The 20,903-nt window shown below is 37.3% G+C and overlaps 2 protein-coding genes across 2 annotated transcripts; both read left to right on the forward strand.

Annotated features, from left to right (window-relative positions):
• Positions 1–1,964: 1,964 nt before the first annotated feature.
• Positions 1,965–9,768, forward strand: LOC131364399 (major histocompatibility complex class I-related gene protein-like). Its single transcript, XM_058407541.1, has 11 exons — positions 1,965–2,148; positions 3,522–3,794; positions 3,907–4,194; positions 4,271–4,561; positions 4,679–4,807; positions 5,773–5,829; positions 6,252–6,344; positions 7,548–7,583; positions 7,997–8,098; positions 8,266–8,355; positions 8,811–9,768. Exons 1-11 carry the CDS (start codon positions 2,082–2,084, stop codon positions 8,822–8,824), a joined length of 1,440 nt encoding a protein of 479 aa, XP_058263524.1. The 5' UTR covers positions 1,965–2,081; the 3' UTR covers positions 8,825–9,768.
• A 642-nt stretch (positions 9,769–10,410) lies between these two features.
• Positions 10,411–17,529, forward strand: LOC131364400 (major histocompatibility complex class I-related gene protein-like). Its single transcript, XM_058407542.1, has 8 exons — positions 10,411–10,568; positions 12,064–12,336; positions 12,449–12,736; positions 12,813–13,103; positions 13,221–13,349; positions 15,487–15,540; positions 15,701–15,772; positions 16,380–17,529. The coding sequence occupies exons 1-7, from the start codon at positions 10,502–10,504 to the stop codon at positions 15,751–15,753; spliced, it is 1,155 nt and encodes a 384-aa protein (XP_058263525.1). The 5' UTR covers positions 10,411–10,501; the 3' UTR covers positions 15,754–15,772; positions 16,380–17,529.
• The last annotated feature ends 3,374 nt before the right edge of the window (positions 17,530–20,903 follow it).

The raw sequence follows: 20,903 nt of genomic DNA on the forward strand, positions 1-20,903 counted from the left end.
TACGCACATATACACACACACACCCACATACACACACAAACATACGCACACATACACACACACACATACAAACATACACACACATTCAAACATACGCACACATTCACACACACACATACACACACACAAACATACGCACATATACACACACACACATACAAACATACACACACATTCAAACATACGCACACATTCACACACACACATACACACACACACAAACATACGCACATATACACACACACACACACATACACACACAAACATACGCACACATACACACACACACATACAAACATACACACACATACAAACATACGCACACATTCACACACACACATACACACACACACAAACATACGCACACATTCATACACACACACACACACACACAAACATACGCACACATTCATACACACACACACACACACATACAAACATACGCACACATTCACACACACACACACAAACATACGCACACATTCACACACACACACACAAACATACGCACATATACACACACACACATACACACACACACACATACATGCGCACACATTCACACACACACACAAACATATGCATGCGTGTAAGCGTGCTTCACTTTGTCACAGGTTCTATTGAAGTGATTTCTTTCTTCAACAGGTCTGGCAGTAATCAGGCCTGTGTGTGTCTAGTGAAATTTAACTCAGCTTTCTAAAATAATCTGCTTAATCACAGTTTTTCATCACTTAACAGGAGGGGGCAATTACTTTTTCACCTAGGGGCAGGTAGGTTTGGACAGATTTTTTTCCCTTAATAAATGAAATCATCATTTAAAAACTGCATTTTGTATTTACTGCATTATCTTTGTGTAAAATTAAAATCTGTTTGATGATCTGAATCTTTGAAGTGTGACAAATATGCAAAAAATTAAAATAAAAAACAGGAAGGGAGCAAAAACCTTTTCACAGCACTATATACAATGCCTTTCCCAAACCCAGGGTCAGTTTACAACCTGGGGAACAAGAAATGCAGAAAAAAAATAATTTTAAAATAAACAAAGAGACAGAAAAACTGAAATAAAAAATGTCAATGGCTTGGCTAAAAAAGGGAGGGAATAATTACAAATAAAAAATAAATAAATAAATAACTTGATAAAAAATATATACATATTGATATAAGAGACAATGTTAAGCTCCTGATACTCCAAAATCCCAGCAACATGCAACACACCTCAGTAACATTCACACTGTTGATTAACACGTTCTTCATGATGTTTGTTGAAAAAACGAATAATAATAATAATAATAATAATAATAATAATAATAATAATAATAATAATAATAATAATAATAATAATAATAATAATGACAAAGATGATGATGATGATGATGTAAGATAGTGGACAGGAGTGGATTTTAATCATCTAATGAACCCTTAACCTTGTCCACAACAGTCATGACTGTGATCAGGAATAACGAGTGTTCAAATGAATTTAATAAAAAATGTAAAACATTTTTAATACTTACAGTTATAGTAAACTTGCAGAACAACCCATGTGCTCAAGTAGCTGAAAATAATAAGGATTAAAGAGATTAATTAATAAATAACATTTAACATTGAGGTGAAAGAGAACAACAAAACATGTATTTACTAAATAAAATCTAACGTGGAAAAAAACAGATAAAAATATTCATAAGATATATTTCCTATTATAAGGTTTTCATATTATTATTATTATTATTATTATTATTATTATTGTTGTTGTTGTTGTTGTTATTGTTGTTGTTGTTGTTGTTGTTGTTGTTGTTGTTGTTGTTGTAACACAAACACAGCGTCATTCAGCTGATGTTGAGTTTCAGTCTGATTCATTTCAGAAGCTCCACAGATTCATTCTGCCCCGAGACGCTGATTGGTTGGAATAAAGATGAGTCCTGTCACATGTTAGTTATAGGCCACGCCTCATGAGGTTTCTCTTTACTCGGTCTGTAAACAAGAGTGAGACCAGTTGTGGACTCCACTGCAGTAAAGTCAGACTCCAGCTAAGGGACAGATTCCAGCTTAGTGACCGGAGGGTAAATTCGCCCTGCTCTGTGAAGATGGGGTGGATTTCGGTTGTCTTTTTAGCGGCACTGCTCGTCTGTGCCGTTGTGCCAGCTTTCAGTGGTAAATCTCCAATTATTTCGCTTCAAACTCTGTTTGTGTGTGTGTATGTGTGTGTGTGTTTTTGTGTGTGTCTGAGTGTGTGTGTGTGTGTGTGTGTGTTTTTGTGTGTGTCTGAGTGTGTGTGTGTGTGTGTGTGTGTGTGTTCTGAAATCGAAAGTAAACCAGTAACAGAAAGGTTCTTATAAAACAGTTTTTGTCGCTTTAATTGTCTTTTCGTCGTGTTTCTGGTTAGATCCTGTGAATAATTTACACTTCACACTTAATTCAGAAGAATAACAATAAAGAAGAACTCATTAGTTGAATGTTACATGTCAATATGGCGGATCTTACTCTCACTGCGCCTTTGTCGTTTTGTGAGCAGCTTCCTGTTTTTATCTTTCTTTCTCAAATGTAACCAATCCCTAATTATTATTCACGAATTAGTCCTACACTAATTAGTGACTTTGTTTGTAAGATTTTTGGTAAATGGTTGTTTAATTTAAATTTTTACATTTTTCTTGTGTATGAAAACACTCACATGAATGGCCTTTTAGTTTGATCATGAACTGGAAGAGTCCGAGGACAGTAAGAGTCCGAGGACAGTAAGAGTCCGAGGACAGTAAGAGAGGACAGTAAGAGTCCGAGGACAGTAAGAGAGGACAGTAAGAGTCCGAGGACAGTAATCTGCTGGCCTTCTGCCTTTACATTCACGGCAGTTGGTACAGGTGAGATGAGGGTGGGGCATTACCTTGGCAAAGAAACAAGGAAGAGTTTTAACATGGCTTTATAAGAAGAGTTGATGCTGTCTCTTCTCTTTTCCCTGCTCCTGATACAGCAGGAAATATTTATTTATTTATCTATTAAAGTCTGGATCTGAAATGGAATTAACCGGGGTTATGTCATGAATTGGTGATGTAATATCCCATAATATTCAATCTGAGAGAAATATTTATTTACAACTAGTTTTATTGACAATTAAAGATGTACAGCTGTGATTACGTGCATATTTACCCCAGTTACTGTTAAAAATTAAATTTATTTGTACAGACTCACTGTTAGATCTTTATATTTTAGTCAGTACTTGCCACACATTTTATCTGAGCTCTTTTTGCCCCCTAGTGGACTAACAGAGACTAGCTCTTTTTTACAGTCCATGAGACAATTTTTAATTAAAAATTGATTTCTGACGTTGATTTCTAAATTCATTTTATGAGCCAAAATAAAAAATTCTTTTGGCAGGTCCCAAGGCATGGACCTTTCACTGAACATCAGTGAGGAATCCAGTGAAATTTGACTGAATTTTGGTGACTCTATGATCTTTGATGGTTTATTGCTTTCTCAGTGCATCATATGGTGAGTGGTCACATGTAGTGTTTGTTTTTCCTCTCCTCCAGGTGAGCACTCTCTGTTTTACACCTACACGGCTCTGTCTAAGCCTATTGATCTGCCTGGAATCTACGAGTTCACTGCACTGGGCATGCTGGATGACCGAGAACTCGACTACTACAACAGCAAGACACAGGCTAAAATTCCTAAACAGGACTGGATGAAAGAGAAGCTGGGACAGGATTACTGGGATAAAGGAACTCAGTCTCGCAAGAGCAAAGAGCAGTGGTTTAAGGTCAACGTGGACATCCTGATGGATCGAATGAGGCACAATAAGTCTGGTTAGTAAATTTTATTAATCATTACTCATAAAATGTCAGAGGTCATTTCTTTATGATTCTTAATGTTTAGAGTCTGACAGTTCTTATCTTTACTTCCCTGTCTCTATTTCAGACCTTCATGTTCTTCAGTGGAGACATGGCTGTGTGACTGAAGGTGAAAATGGAAACAGAAAATTTGTGAGAGGAATTGATGAGTACAGCTATGATGGCTCGGAGTTCCTCTCCTTTGATGAGGAGAACTCCAGGTGGATTGCTCCAGTTCAGGCTGCTGAACCGACCAAAAAGAAATGGGATGAAGTGCCCATCCTTAACACATACACCAAGAGTTACCTGGAGAAAGAGTGTGTGGACTGGCTCATCAAGTTCATGGACTATGGACAAGAAGAAATGAAAAAACAAGGTAAGAATCCAAAGGATTTTATTGAAATCAGTTCATGACTGACATTTTAAATATTTTAATAAATGTTTCTTTTCAGCTGAACCAGTTGTTCATATATTTGCAAAGAAATCAGTAAAGGACCCTAAAAGGTTGACCCTGACCTGCCTGGCCACGGGGTTCTACCCTAAAGATATTGAGATGTATTTGAGGAAGGGAAAAACGAATCTACCTGATCATCTGGTAGCAACAACAGGAGTCAGACCCAATGGTGATGGAACATACCAGCAGAGGAAGAGTGTGGAGATCCTGGAGAATGAGAAAGAACTTTATGATTGTTATGTGAACCACATCACCCTCAAGAAACCAATAATTACTCCACCTGGTGAAGGTAAACGGAGTAATTTACTTACTAAAAATAAATATTTTTGAAATAGTTTACATTTAATGCTGTACTTGGTGGAAGTTGTATTAATCAGGTTTTTTCCTGTTTGTTTTTTCTTTGAAGAAATCCCATGCCTAGATTGTTCTGGACCAATGATTCAGGGTGTTGTCATTGGGGGAGTGATTGGAGTTGTGATCACGCTGATTGTGGTTGCAGTTGTTGTCTACATCCTTAAAAAGAAGGGAAAAATCCGTGAGTATAACCAGATAATGACAGATGTTATATATATATCATAGTTATTCACTTTTAAATATGAACATTGTGATATACATCAGAAGAGAGAGAAGATTACCTTGTACAGGGATTTCCTAGTAGCATGTGATTCTGCACACAGTACTGTTCCAAAAATATATAGGTTTTATGTTATATTTTAATGACTGTATGAATTTCAGCACTAAACACAATGTAAAGAGATGCTGTAACTGAATGATCAGGCTGATCCATTATATAAACTCAGACTTCATGACCAGTCAGACATCTATAGTCTGGCAGGATCAAGTATCAAGCTCCATCATGGTCCCAACTGTTAAAATGTACTTGGAATATTTTTATTTAAATATTTTACATATGGAAAAATCTTGTAACTTATTCAGTTATAAATCTAATATTTGCAGAAATAATATCTATCTAAAAAACTGACTATATGAAAATGTTTATAGGAGTTCAGTAAGTAGTGGTAACTTATTATTTACTATTATGATTTGATCTTATACAGTAGGATGTATGTTAATATGTAGTAATGTTAGTTATGTAGTTATTATGTAATAATATTGCCACTACTAAGATACTCATTAGAAAGTCACACTTAAGTCTCATTTTGTCATATTTTCCATATTCAGCTCATTTGGGGTGTAACAATGCACTCCAGTCATAATTCAGTTCAGTTCACATTAATGGCTTCATCATTAATAAATCAAAAATTGCTATGAACCTCGGGAAAATGATATCCTGAAACATAATGAGCTCTATAGCAGCGCCCAAAGTGAGATTTTAACCATAAATAGAATTGAACCAATTGGAACCTTGGTGTTCAAATAGTACAGTTGTACCCCCACAGCTCACAATTTTTTTTTAATTCCTTATTTTCTACAATAGATACAACAGTATTTAGTAATGGGTGTATTTATATCTCAGTTCTATTTCTTTAATCTGTTTAGCTTGGAGCCGTAATGGCAGTTGTGCAACTATCGGCGCTGTTGCTGTGCCACTTATGGGTAGGTGGGATTTATGCTTGGTCATTTAAAATGAAATGGTACAGGAATAACTGATGATTAGGACCTTAATGCTAGAAGTAATTTTAAACACACAAAAGAGAAGGATTATATAAAAAGCACACCATTAACCATGAAGTGTTTGTGTATTTTTTATAAGCATAAAGCACTCTGTAGCATTACATCCAGAATTCTTCATTAATTAAATTAATAGTTAATTGATAGTTTTTATTCTTCCTATTTTTCCATTTATTTTTTTATTACCTATATCCCTATACTTTTCTTGTCCACACACTTTACTTTATATTCTTCTTCAAATGTAGGACAGTCATAATAAGCATTTCACTACATGTCCTATTGTGGATGATTTTGTATGTGATAAATAAAATTTGGATTTTAATTTGAATTAATTGTAACTACTCCAGAACCTGTTCCAGCACCTGCTCCAGGGTCTCTTCCAGTGTCTGCTCTAGTGTCTGTATCAGTCTCTAATCCAGCTCCTGCTCCAGCATCTAATGGTAGAACACTATTTATAATGACTTATTTATTTAAAGCTGTTCTAATCCTTGATTCAGTTCAGTTTGTGGACATAGTAGATCAAACAGCATTTCCAGTGAAGCTCTAGCAGATTGGTGAGACTCGTGCTTGTTCAGATTTGAATTGAGGGGCAATTGGTTATTGGGACCTTTGTAGTAAAAAAAATATACACTACCAGTCAAAAGTTTGGACACTCCTTTTAATTCAATGTTTTTTGTTCAGGGATTTATTTTCTACATTCTAGAACAATCCTGGAGATTTCAAAACTATGAAATAACACACATGGCCTTCAGTAATCCATATGTAACGACAACAAAAAACAGTTAGTTGTTATTTTAAGACACGAAGGTCAGGTGTTCTGGAATAGTTCTTGCAAGAACAGTATTGTCAAGTGCATTTGCAAAACCCATCAAGCCCCATGATGAAACTGTCTCACATGAAGACCATCCCAGTAAAGCAAGACCAAAACTGACCTCTGCTGCAGAGGAGAAGTTCATTTAGAGTTACCAGCCTCAGAAATCACCAATTAACAGCGCCTCAGATTAGAGGCGTTATGAAGGCATAGACACATGCTGACAAACTAACAGTGTGTAAGAAATAACACAATACTACAATTCTTCAGTAAACACAAGTCAACAGTGCATCATTAAAAAGGTGGTCAGAAGTCATGGTGGATCTGGTGGACGAGTTCTTACTTTAATGCTGATTTTAGTTTTTATAGCCAATAACATTTAAATAGGGTTATGCACTGGTTATAATAATAATAACATATAAATCCTACAAACATTCTTTCTTGAGGTCAGGTTAGTGAGAATCGGACAGATGCACAATCTGAAGAACAGCTGGACTGATGAGCTGATGTGGCTTTATAGTGGTAAAGACATAATGATTAAGTGAAATTATTGCTTATTGAGACTCACTGTGTTTCAGTTAGGGTTTAGGGAAGAGGAGGATTCCTGTTACACATATTTCTATTAAAAAAAGAGGTTGTGGGAATGCAGTCTATTTCACCACAACATGTTTTATTTTTTTATCAATAATACCTTTTTTTTTTTTTTTACTAAAAGTAAGTCCACTGCTTATAGCCATATTTAAAACAATTGATTTCTTTAGAAATGATGAATGTATAATGAATATTGAATACTGAATGATTGTACTTGATCCTTTTGCCTCTTTTTTTCCAGATGCTGAAAAGGAATCTGACGACTCGAGTAACACTGGTAAATGTTTGTTTTTGTTTTTTTGCTCTGGGTAAAAGTCTTGGCCAATTTCCATTAAACCAAAACTGTGTCTTTAAAACTTAGAAGGTTGACTGAGGGGAAACTTGGCCTTTGGATATATGACTGTATATCATGTTTTGTACAGATGTAATGGCACTGTGCTTCTTTACTATATTTAAAAGCTTAAATCAACAGAGGGAAGCCAGGAGAACATTAATAAGAGAAACAAATCACTGCCAGCCTTTAATATTAATAATTCTGGAAATATTGACTAATTCATTAATTAACAGCTTTAGCCTAAAACTGCAGTATGTGGCAGGTGCATTAATGGAGTGAGTAACAATCACCAGGGACACTAGAGAAAAGCTGGTCATTATAAATATTAAATAATTATTACTGTAAATTGTCTCCAGATTCTGGAGCAGATTCCAGCAACGATGGCTCAAGACAGGGCAGTCAGGACAATGTGAATAAGGGAATCAAATCGTCACAGCCCCCTGAATCCAACAGTCCTGGTAATATTTATCAAACATCATTATTAACAAACAACTTCAGCTTTAAAATGCCTTTTGTGACAAGTGTATTAATGGAGTGATAACAGTCACCAGGGCCACTGAAGAAATCTCTGTAAACATGTCTGTAAATAAGATAAAGAATAAATGTTACTATAAATTGTCTACAGATTCAGGATGCAGCAGTGACAGTTCAAGACAAGGCAGCCAGGAGAACATTGATGAAAAAAGTCCGATGCTGCAGGACCCAGATAATCCAGGTAATCCTGATCAATATATCTATTGTGTATACACTATAATTTAGTTTAGAAATAGTTTGTGAAGGATTATGAAGTTCTATCTTGGTGAAGAGCTGTTGGTGATGTGGGACATCAACATTTAGACAAGCTTAAAAAACTTAAAAGTGAAATTTAGCGCTTAACAATACACTGTATTTTTACATAAGATAAATACTAATGTACGTTTAAAGACACACAAATTACAGTTTTGAACAACCACCAAACACTAAAACATTAATGTTTTGGAAAAAGTATTCAGCTCATAATGAAGTTTTACAAGAAACATTTATAAAGTGTAAGATCAGACTCCATTAGATCTGTATCTATTTTATACATTTTCTTTTTAATGCTCACATGAAGTCCTTTACAGTGTCCTGTGTGTGAAAACATCAGGGCCAGATTTCTGTTAAATAATGAATATTATTTATTTCTTTTAGATGGAGAGGTGTGAAATTTACATAAATGCTGTGGAAAGAATGTGATCTCGCCCAAGTCGGGTCTTTTGGAACAGATCTTTTTTCAAGTCACTGATTCAGCCTTCCATGTAACTGTCCAACCTTCAAATGTAATCATCAACTAATCAATCACAAACTTCTCAGACCTCTGTTCACTCAGCTCTGATGACCACTGATGGAGTCAGTCATTTTCCAGGCACTTTGCAAGAAAGCAAGAAAATCCCAGTAACACTTCATTCATATCCATCAGCCTCAGATAAAGAAAAGGAAGAATAGCATTAAGTCCTGCTGAGTGCTGTAAAGAAAGTTAAAAATGTCAGAATGAATTGTTTTAAACAAAACATTCAGTTACAATCAAAAATTACAAATTAAGCATTAAATGTAAGTTTAAAGCATGGCTTATGATCTGAAAACTTATAGAAAGAAGACACAGGAAAAATCAGCTCTGTTGAATTGGATTTAATTAAATTTTCACCGACTCTTCCTGACTGAAGGTGAAAACATACAGAATAGAATAGGCTTTGCTTTTTCTGTCAAGCTTATCAGAACTTCTCTTTTTGCAGTAATAAAATTAAAAACTGCTGTTTTTACATTTTAATCCAATCGCAGCAAGCAGCTTGTGTGTTGCTTCTTGATAACAGACATGAGAGGTGGCAGTTTTCATTCAGTACTTTATTAAGGTTTTAACTTAAATAGTACTTTATTAACACTTTAGTACTTTATTAAAAATGTTTTATTTGTACTTGGTATTGTATTACTTTTTATTAAGATCAGGGCAACACAGGTATAGTCTCTAGTCTGATTAACTGTTGTCTTATTTAACTGTAACTGGTGAATTTTATGTATAATATTCTGCCAACAGTATGGCAAACCTGTGACTTCTTTTGGGGTGACTTCTTTTGAAAATTAAAGAAATAAAGGTTTTATTGTTTAAACCTTACCCTAATACATTTTGTTCATTTTTACTCTCTTTAGCTGTAATTCATTAATTCAATAATCAACAGGATATTTTGTTAAGATAGTGATGTCACAATTATTCAACCCCTATATAATATTGTTGTTTTTTAAGTTTTCTGACAGTTTTTATGGCCTAAAGTGGAGTTGAAACATAATTTGGGAACTCTATAATGATCCTTCATTTGCTTCAGCTGTGATGCATACCCATGAAGGTATTCAAGGTGAGTTGCAATCATGGGGAAGACAAAGGAGCTTCCACAAAAGCTGAGAGGAGATTATTTCATCACACCTGGAGGACCTTGGGTATAAGAAGATTTCCAAAGAAATTGAGACAAGGTGAAGCTCCTGATACACCAACATCCAAGCAACAAACCTCAGTGTCGTAAATATAAAATGTAACGTGGGAAAAACATTAAATATATTTCATAAGATTATTATTGTTGTTGTTGTTGTTGTTGTTGTTGTTGTTGTTGTAACACAAACACAGCGTCATTCAGCTGATGTTGAGTTTCAGTCTGATTCATTTCAGAAGCTCCACAGATTCATTCTGCCCGGAGATTAATGACAGGGAGACGCTGATTGGTTGGAATAAAGATGAGTCCTGTCACATGTTAGTTATAGGCCACGCCTCATGAGGTTTCTGTTATTCTGGACTCCATTAGAGTGGCGGATTCCAGCTTAGTGACCGGAGGGTAAATTCGCCCTGCTCTGTGAAGATGGGGTGGATTTCGGTTGTCTTTTTAGCGGCACTGCTCGTCTGTGCCGTTGTGCCAGCTTTCAGTGGTAAATCTCCAATTATTTCGCTTTTCTCTCTCTCTCTCTGTCTGAGTGTGTTTGTTTGTGTGTGTGTGTGTATGTGTTTGTTTGTGTGTGTGTGTGTGTGTGTGTGTGTGTCTGAGTGTGTGTGTGTGTGTGTGTCTGAGTGTGTGTGTGTGTGTGTGTCTGAGTGTGTGTGTGTGTGTGTCTGAGTGTGTGTGTGTGTCTGAGTGTGTGTGTGTGTCTGAGTGTGTGTGTGTGTCTGAGTGTGTGTGTGTGTGTGTGTGTGTGTTCCTACGCACTTTTTTGAAATCGAAAGTAAACCAGTAACAGAAAGGTTCTTATAAAACAGTTTTTGTCGCTTTAATTGTCTTTTCGTCGTGTTTCTGGTTAGATCCTGTGAATAATTTACACTTCACACTTAATTCAGAAGAATAACAATAAAGAAGAACTCATTAGTTGAATGTTACATGTCAATATGGCGGATCTTACTCTCACTGCGCCTTTGTCGTTTTGTGAGCAGCTTCCTGTTTTTATCTTTCTTTCTCAAATGTAACCAATCCCTAATTATTATTCACGAATTAGTCCTACACTAATTAGTGACTTTGTTTGTAAGATTTTTGGTAAATGGTTGTTTAATTTAAATTTTTACATTTTTCTTGTGTATGAAAACACTCACATGAATGGCCTTTTAGTTTGATCATGAACTGGAAGAGTCCGAGGACAGTAAGAGTCCGAGGACAGTAAGAGTCCGAGGACAGTAAGAGTCCGAGGACAGTAAGAGAGGACAGTAAGAGTCCGAGGACAGTAATCTGCTGGCCTTCTGCCTTTACATTCACGGCAGTTGGTACAGGTGAGATGAGGGTGGGGCATTACCTTGGCAAAGAAACAAGGAAGAGTTTTAACATGGCTTTATAAGAAGAGTTGATGCTGTCTCTTCTCTTTTCCCTGCTCCTGATACAGCAGGAAATATTTATTTATTTATCTATTAAAGTCTGGATCTGAAATGGAATTAACCGGGGTTATGTCATGAATTGGTGATGTAATATCCCATAATATTCAATCTGAGAGAAATATTTATTTACAACTAGTTTTATTGACAATTAAAGATGTACAGCTGTGATTACGTGCATATTTACCCCAGTTACTGTTAAAAATTAAATTTATTTGTACAGACTCACTGTTAGATCTTTATATTTTAGTCAGTACTTGCCACACATTTTATCTGAGCTCTTTTTGCCCCCTAGTGGACTAACAGAGACTAGCTCTTTTTTACAGTCCATGAGACAATTTTTAATTAAAAATTGATTTCTGACGTTGATTTCTAAATTCATTTTATGAGCCAAAATAAAAAATTCTTTTGGCAGGTCCCAAGGCATGGACCTTTCACTGAACATCAGTGAGGAATCCAGTGAAATTTGACTGAATTTTGGTGAATCTATGATCTTTGATGGTTTATTGCTTTCTCAGTGCATCATATGGTGAGTGGTCACATGTAGTGTTTGTTTTTCCTCTCCTCCAGGTGAGCACTCTCTGTTTTACACCTACACGGCTCTGTCTAAGCCTATTGATCTGCCTGGAATCTACGAGTTCACTGCACTGGGCATGCTGGATGACCGAGAACTCGACTACTACAACAGCAAGACACAGGCTAAAATTCCTAAACAGGATTGGATGAAAGAGAAGCTGGGACAGGATTACTGGGATAAAGGAACTCAGTCCCGCAAGAGCAAAGAGCAGTGGTTTAAGGTCAACGTGGACATCCTGATGGATCGAATGAGGCACAATAAGTCTGGTTAGTAAATTTTATTAATCATTACTCATAAAATGTCAGAGGTCATTTCTTTATGATTCTTAATGTTTAGAGTCTGACAGTTCTTATCTTTACTTCCCTGTCTCTATTTCAGACCTTCATGTTCTTCAGTGGAGACATGGCTGTGTGACTGAAGGTGAAAATGGAATCAGAAAATTTGTGAGAGGAATTGATGAGTACAGCTACGATGGCTCGGAGTTCCTCTCCTTTGATGAGGAGAACTCCAGGTGGATTGCTCCAGTTCAGGCTGCTGAACCGACCAAAAAGAAATGGGATGAAGTGCCCATCCTTAACACATACACCAAGAGTTACCTGGAGAAAGAGTGTGTGGACTGGCTCATCAAGTTCATGGACTATGGACAAGAAGAAATGAAAAAACAAGGTAAGAATCCAAAGGATTTTATTGAAATCAGTTCATGACTGACATTTTAAATATTTTAATAAATGTTTCTTTTCAGCTGAACCAGTTGTTCATATATTTGCAAAGAAATCAGTAAAGGACCCTAAAAGGTTGACCCTGACCTGCCTGGCCACGGGGTTCTACCCTAAAGATATTGAGATGTATTTGAGGAAGGGAAAAACGAATCTACCTGATCATCTGGTAGCAACAACAGGAGTCAGACCCAATGGTGATGGAACATACCAGCAGAGGAAGAGTGTGGAGATCCTGGAGAATGAGAAAGAACTTTATGATTGTTATGTGAACCACATCACCCTCAAGAAACCAATAATTACTCCACCTGGTGAAGGTAAACGGAGTAATTTACTTACTAAAAATAAATATTTTTGAAATAGTTTACATTTAATGCTGTACTTGGTGGAAGTTGTATTAATCAGGTTTTTTCCTGTTTGTTTTTTCTTTGAAGAAATCCCATGCCTAGATTGTTCTGGACCAATGATTCAGGGTGTTGTCATTGGGGGAGTGATTGGAGTTGTGATCACGCTGATTGTGGTTGCAGTTGTTGTCTACATCCTTAAAAAGAAGGGAAAAATCCGTGAGTATAACCAGATAATGACAGATGTTATATATATATCATAGTTATTCACTTTTAAATATGAACATTGTGATATACATCAGAAGAGAGAGAAGATTACCTTGTACAGGGATTTCCTAGTAGCATGTGATTCTGCACACAGTACTGTTCCAAAAATATATAGGTTTTATGTTATATTTTAATGACTGTATGAATTTCAGCACTAAACACAATGTAAAGAGATGCTGTAACTGAATGATCAGGCTGATCCATTATATAAACTCAGACTTCATGACCAGTCAGACATCTATAGTCTGGCAGGATCAAGTATCAAGCTCCATCATGGTCCCAACTGTTAAAATGTACTTGGAATATTTTTATTCTAATAGTTTACATATGGAAAAATCTTGTAACTTATTCAGTTATAAATCTAATATTTGCAGAAATAATATCTATCTAAAAAACTGACTATAAAAATGTTTACAGGTCTGATTAGATAGCAAAGAACCAGTTTTCACTATCATTAGTTTAGTCTTTACACAATAAGATGTATGTTAGGATTTAATAGTTTGTGAAATATTGCCTCTACAAAGATGAACATTAAAGTGTTGTCATATTTTCCATATTCAGATCATTAGGGGTGTAACAATACACTCCAGTCACAATTCAGTTAATAATAATAGCTTCGTTATTTCTGCTGTACTACAGGTTCATCATATCTTAAAAATACATTTTATGCAAAATAAACAAAGTATATGATCTTGGGACCATGATTGACTGAAACATAATGACCTCCATAGCAGCTTGTGCTCTGAGGTTTTAGAGTTCCAAAGTCACTAAAATGCTCCTTCATGCCCACAGGCACTCTCTCTGTTGACATGACTGGGTAAATCATATAACTTGTGTGTGTAGCTTGATTCAGCTATGAAGTGATGATTCCCTGTAGCAGCACAGGCTCTTCATAAAAGTATGTGATCAGATGTCCAGGATTCTCTCTGTATATTTTGGTCACATTGTACAGATTGGGACTCCTGGTGTTCATATAGTGTAATTACATTAGTTGCATATTTTCCACCCTAATTTTCACGGTGGTAATTCTTATTCCATGGAATATATTGTCACAATGCATTGTACACCTATAATTTGTTCTATTTCGTTAATCTGTTTAGCCCAGGGAACCTCAAGCAGTGTGGCCAGTAAAGATAGGTGGGATTTATGCTTGGTCAGTTATGATAAACGGGTACCGGGACAGCTGATTAGGACCTTACTGCAAGAAGAAATATAAAACGCACACAGTTGTAGGAAAATGTTAAAAGCATACTGTTGAAGTATCTGGAATCAGCAGTGTGCACACAGAATTCTTCATTTAAATGAATTGTAATTGTTTTCTCCACCATCTGCTCCAGCCTCTGCTCATGATAGAACAGAGTTTATAATGACTAGTTTATTCATGAGCTGTTTTAGTTCTGGGTTCTGTTTAGTTTGGTGAAGTAATGGTAGATTTTTGAGATTTGTGTAACACATCCACAGAAGGTATACGTTTAACAACCACAGGCTTGAGAAACTAAAAGTGTATAAGAAATAACACAATACTATCATTCAGTAAACACAAATCAACAGTGCATCATTAAAAAGGTGGTCAAGTGTCTTATAAATGGTCTCAGGAGTCATGGTGGATATGGCTGCTGATTTCATTCCAAACCTTTATAGCCAATAAAATCAAATAGGTTCATGTGCTGGTTACGATGATAACATATAAATCCTACAAACATTCTTTCTTGAGGTCAGGTTAGTGAGAATCTGACAGATGCACAGTCTGAAGAACAGCTGGACTGATGAGCTGATGTGGCTTTATAGTGGTAAAGACATAACAATGATTAAGTGAAATTATTGCTTATTGAGACTCACTGTGTTTCAGTTAGGGTTTAGGGAAGAGGAGGATTCCTGTTACACATATTTCTATTAAAAAAAGAGGTTGTGGGAATGCAGTCTATTTCACCACAACGTGTTTTATTAATAATAAAACACTAACATAATTATCAATAATACCTTTTGTAAACGGACATCCACTGTCTATATCCATATTTAAAACAACTGATTTCTTTAAAAAATGATGGATGAATAATTATTAATTATCAGTCATTGTTTTTTTTTCCAGGGAAAGGCATCAGTATGATACACAGTGGGAAATCTGACGGCTCAAGTGACACTGGTAATTTTTTTTTTAAATGGGTAGAAGTCTGGACCATGTTTCTGATAAACCAAGACTGTATTTAACACTTAGATAGGTGATTGGGGAAACTTGGGCATTGTAAACATGTCTGTTAATAAGAATAAGTCTTACTGTAAATTGTCTCCAAATTCTTTCTCAGGATCCAGCAGTAATGGCTCAAAAGGGGCTGCAAATACCCCAATGCTGTCATAATCTGAACCAAATAATCCAGGTAATCCTGAACTTTTTTATCTGTAAATAATTTTAGTTTAGAAATATTTTGTGAAGGATTTTAAGGTTCTTTCTGGGTGAAGAGCTGCTGGTGAGACATCAACATTTTGACATCCAAGATAAAAAAAATAAAAAAAAAACCCTCAAAAGTGAAATGTAGACCTCAACACTACACTGTCTATTTACATAAATTTAAATAAAGACATTTAAAGACACACAAAGTACAGTTTTGAACATCCACCAAACACTAAAACATGTTTTGGAAAAACAATTCAGCTCACAATGAAGTTTTGCAAGTCTTCTATCTGACATTCAGTTCTTTGTTGCATTTAAAAGTTCAGTTATTAAGCACTTTGCCTTTAGCTAGCTAATGTCTCATGGCTAATAATTAATGATAACTTTAGCCACAAGGTTAGATTTCATCAGTGCAGCAGAATGTCCAATGTACCAGAAACATTTATAAAGTGTAAGATCAGACTCCATTAGATCTGTATCTATTTTATACATTTTCTTTTTAATGCTCACATGAAGTCCTTTACAGTGTCCTGTGTGTGAAAACATCAGGGCCAGATTTCTGTTAAATAATGAATATTATTTATTTCTTTTAGATGGAGAGGTGTGAAATTTACATAAATGCTGTGGAAAGAATGTGATCTCGCCCAAGTCGGGTCTTTTGGAACAGATCTTTTTTCAAGTCACTGATTCAGCCTTCCATGTAACTGTCCAACCTTCAAATGTAATCATCAACTAATCAATCACAAACTTCAGACCTCTGTTCACTCAGCTCTGATGACCACTGATGGAGTCAGTCATTTTCCAGGCACTTTGCAAGAAAGCAGTTTAGATTCTTTTCTAGCTCATAGATTTAGAATAAAAGCCTGTAATAATATGCACTTTTAATGTTTTAGCAAAAAATGTTTTGAAATGAACAAGCTAAAAGCTAATCTTTTTGAAAATCCCAGTAACACTTCATTCATATCCATCAGCCTCAGATAAAGAAAAGGAAGAATAGCATTAAGTCCTGCTGAGTGCTGTAAAGAAAGTTAAAAATGTCAGAATGAATTGTTTTAAACAAAACATTCAGTTACAATCAAAAATTACAAATTAAGCATTAAATGTAAGTTTAAAGCATGGCTTATGATCTGAAAACTTATAGAAAGAAGACACAGGAAAAATCAGCTCTGTTGAATTGGATTTAATTAAATTTTCACCGACTCTTCCTGACTGAAGGTGAAAACATACAGAATAGAATAGGCTTTGCTTTTTCTGTCAAGCTTATCAGAACTTCTCTTTTTGCAGTAATAAAATTAAAAACTGCTGTTTTTACATTTTAATCCAATCGCAGCAAGCAGCTTGTGTGTTGCTTCTTGATAACAGACATGAGAGCTGGCATTTTTCACTTCAGTACTTTTATTAAGGTTTTAAATTAAATACGTTCACTTTAGTACTTTATTAAAAATGTTTTATTTGTACTTTGCTATTGTATTACTTTTTATTAAGATCAGGGCAACACAGGTATAGTCTCTAGGCTGATTAACTGTTATCATATGCAAGATATTTGTAACTGGAATTTTATGTAGAATATTCTGCTAACAGTTTGGCAAACCTGTGACTTGAACTGTAAACAAATAGTTTTTAAGTTTGTTTTGGGAATAAAGTGCTTTAACTGTCTATATATAATGAATATTTTTGGTTTGTGATGTGTGAAAAGGTTTATCTTTGAAATCATTATTAAAATATATTTTTCAGAAATAATAATTTTGTTCATTTCTACTCTCTAGCTGCAGTAATATAGGAAATTCAGTAAAGTAATAAAGTTCATATATTTAAACATCAAATTTAGAATAAAACTGAAAATTAAGAGTAAATCAGTGTGTGGTGCTGTTAGAGTAAAATAGTGAGTGACAGGGTGGTGTGATGGTGTATAGCAGCTACAGACTCGTATTCACCCCCTCGCCAGTCTCTCTTTCTTTAAGACATACAGTTTGCAGTAAACTGGCAGAAGAACACATGCCCATGTAGCTGTAAATAATAAGCATTAAACAGGTGTTTATTATATCTATTTTTATTTTCATTATTATTTATATATATTTTTTTATATTCATTATTATTTATTTTCATTATTATTATTATTATTTCAATTTAGTGTGTGTGTGTGTGTCCGTCCAGCACAGTTCAGTTCTTCTTGGAACACAGTTCTCAGCTTTTGTGTGTGTGTGTTGTGTGTGTGAGTACGTGTCCAGCACAATTCAGTTCTCCTGTTGAGATCAGATCTTGGATGTGTGTGTGTGTGTGTGTGATCAGTTCAGCTCAGTTCTCTGTTGAGATACCTGATTGCCTGAGGGAAGAAACTGTTTAACAGTCTGGTTGTGTGGGTCCGAATGCTTCGGTACCTCTTTCCGGATGGCAGGAGGGTGAAGAGTGTGTGTGGGGTGTGTAAGAGTGTGTGTGAGGGGTGTGTGGGGTGTGTAAGAGTGTGTGTGGTGTGTGTAAGAGTGGGTGTGTGGGGTGTGTAAGAGTGTGTGTGGGTGTGAGGGGTGTGTGGGGTGTGTAAGAGTGTGTGTGTGGTGTGTGTAAGAGTGTGTGTGAGGGGTGTGTGGGGTGTGTGTGGTGTGTGTAAGAGTGTGTGTGGGTGTGAGGGGTGTGTGGGGTGTGTAAGAGTGTGTGTGAGGGGTGTGTGGGGTGTGTAAGAGTGTGTGTGGGGGGGTGTGGGGTGTGTAAGAGTGTGTGTGTGGGGGTGTGTGGGGTGTGTAAGAGTGTGTGTGTGTGGGGGGGGGGGTGGAAGAGTGTGGGTGGAGGGTGGGTGGGGGGTGTAAGAGGGTGTGTGAGGGGTGTGTTTGTGTGAGGGGTGTGAGGGGTGTGTTTGTGTGAGGGGTGTGTGGGGCGTGTAAGAGTGTGTGTGGGGGGTGTGTGGGGTGAGTAAGAGTGGGTGTGGGGTGTGTGAGGGGTGTGTAAGAGTGTGTGTGAGGGGTGTGTGTGGTGTGTAAGAGTGTGTGTGAGGGGTGTGTGGGGTGTGTAAGAGTGTGTGTGGGGTGTGTGTGGGGTGTGTAAGTGTGTGTGAGGGGTGTGTAAGAGTGTGTGTGAGGGGTGTGTGGGGTGTGTAAGAGTGTGTGTGGGGGGTGTGTGGGGTGTGTATGGTGTACAGAGAGGACCAGACTGCTGCAGCACAAATTTCCTGTAGGGGAACACCCCTAGCCAAGGCAGTGGATGAGGCGATACCTCTAGTAGAGTGAGCTCTAACACCTACCCCATGTGCCAAGCACTGCTTGGAGACCAGACTGCCCTTGTTCCAGCTCCCAAAGCAGATGAACAGGGAGGAAGACTTACGCCACAAGCTCGAGCGGTGGATATAAGTTCTCAGGGCTCTTACCAAACAAAGCAAATGCAGCCTCTCCTGTTAGGTCTGCAAGATGATGACTGGCCATCCTGGGCACCTTGGGGACATATCCTGCCCTGGGGTGCAGGATAGCCTTGGACATGCCAGGGACAAATTCTAGTACCACATTCTAGTTCTGGTACCACATACAGGGGTTGGACAATGAAACTGAAACTCCTGGTTTTAGACCACAATAATTCATTAGTATGGTGTAGGGCCTCCTTTTGCGGCCAATACAGAATCAATTCGTCTTGGGAATGACAGGTACAAGTCCTGCACAGTGGCCAGAGGGATTTTGAGCCATTCTTTTTGCAGAATAGTGGCCAGGTCACTACATGATGCTGGTGGAGAAAAACGTTTCCTGACTCGCTCCTCCAAAACACCCCAAAGTGGCTCAATAATATTTAGATCTGGTGACTGTGCAGGCCATGGGAGATGTTCAACTTCACTTTCATGTTCATCAAACCACTCTGTCACCAGTCTTGCTGTGTGTATTGGTGCATTATCATCCTGATACACGGCACCGCCTTCAGGATACAATGTTTGAACCATTGGGTGCACATGGTCCTCTAGAATGGTTCGGTAGTCCTTGGCAGTGACGCACCCATCTAGCACAAGTATTGGGCCTAGGGAATGCCATGATATTGCAGCCCAAACCATCACTGATCCACCCCCATGCTTCACTCTGGGCATGCAACAGTCAGGGTGGTACGCTTCTTTGGGGCTTCTCCACACCACAACTCTCCCGGATGTGGGAAAGACAGTGAAGGTGGACTCATCAGAGAATAATACATGTTTCACATTGTCCACAGCCCAAGGTTTTCGCTGCTGGCACCATTGAAACCGACGTTTGGCATTGGCACGAGTGACCAAAGGTTTGGCTATAGCACCCCGGCCATGTACATTGACCCTGTGGAGCTCCCGACGGACAGTTTTGGTGGAAACAGGAGAGTTGAGGTGCACATTTAATTCTGCAGTGAGTTGGGCAGCTGTGGTTTTATGTTTTTTGGATACAATCCAGGTTAGCACCCGGACATCCCTTTCAGACAGCTTCCTCTTGCGTCCACGGTTACTCCTGTTGGATGTGGTTCGTCCTTCTTGGTGGTATGCTGACATTACCCTGGATACTGTGGCTCTTGATGCATCACAAAGACTTGCTGTCTTAGTCACAGATGCGCCAGCGAGACGTGCACCAACAATTTGTCCTCTTTTGAACTCTGATATGTCTCCCATAATGTTGTGTACATTGCAATATTTTAAGGAAAACTGTGCTATTACTCTGCTAATTAAACCTTCACACTCTGCTGTTACTGCTGGAATGTGCAATCAATGAAGATTGGCCACCAGGCTGATAAAATTTAGCCATGAAACCTCCAACACTAAATTGGTCAGTGTGTCAGTTTCATTGTCCAACCCCTGTAGAAAAGAAGAAGGCAATATGGCTTATTTAGGAAATTTTTTATCACTTTCATTAATGCCCTGAGGACCGGTTTGTGGTGGCCACGTACACTTTTAGAGGTGGACAGACCCCAAAAATAGTAAGACTGCAAGAACCACTGCATGAAAAGTGTGATTTTCGTCAGTTAACGACACTGTAAATTACCACAGAATTTCAGGTTAACTACTGTTCACGGGAATGTGCAGGCAGCACAGATAATTGTCGGGAACTGCCAAAAATTGACGTGAAAGAGGCTTGGCAGTTGACACCCCATGTTCCTATCACCTACTTTTTGGGGGTTTTTTTAGATCTATTTTT

The sequence above is a fragment of the Hemibagrus wyckioides genome, linkage group LG14, assembly GCF_019097595.1.
Source record: "Hemibagrus wyckioides isolate EC202008001 linkage group LG14, SWU_Hwy_1.0, whole genome shotgun sequence".
NCBI classification, from domain to species: domain Eukaryota; kingdom Metazoa; phylum Chordata; class Actinopteri; order Siluriformes; family Bagridae; genus Hemibagrus; species Hemibagrus wyckioides.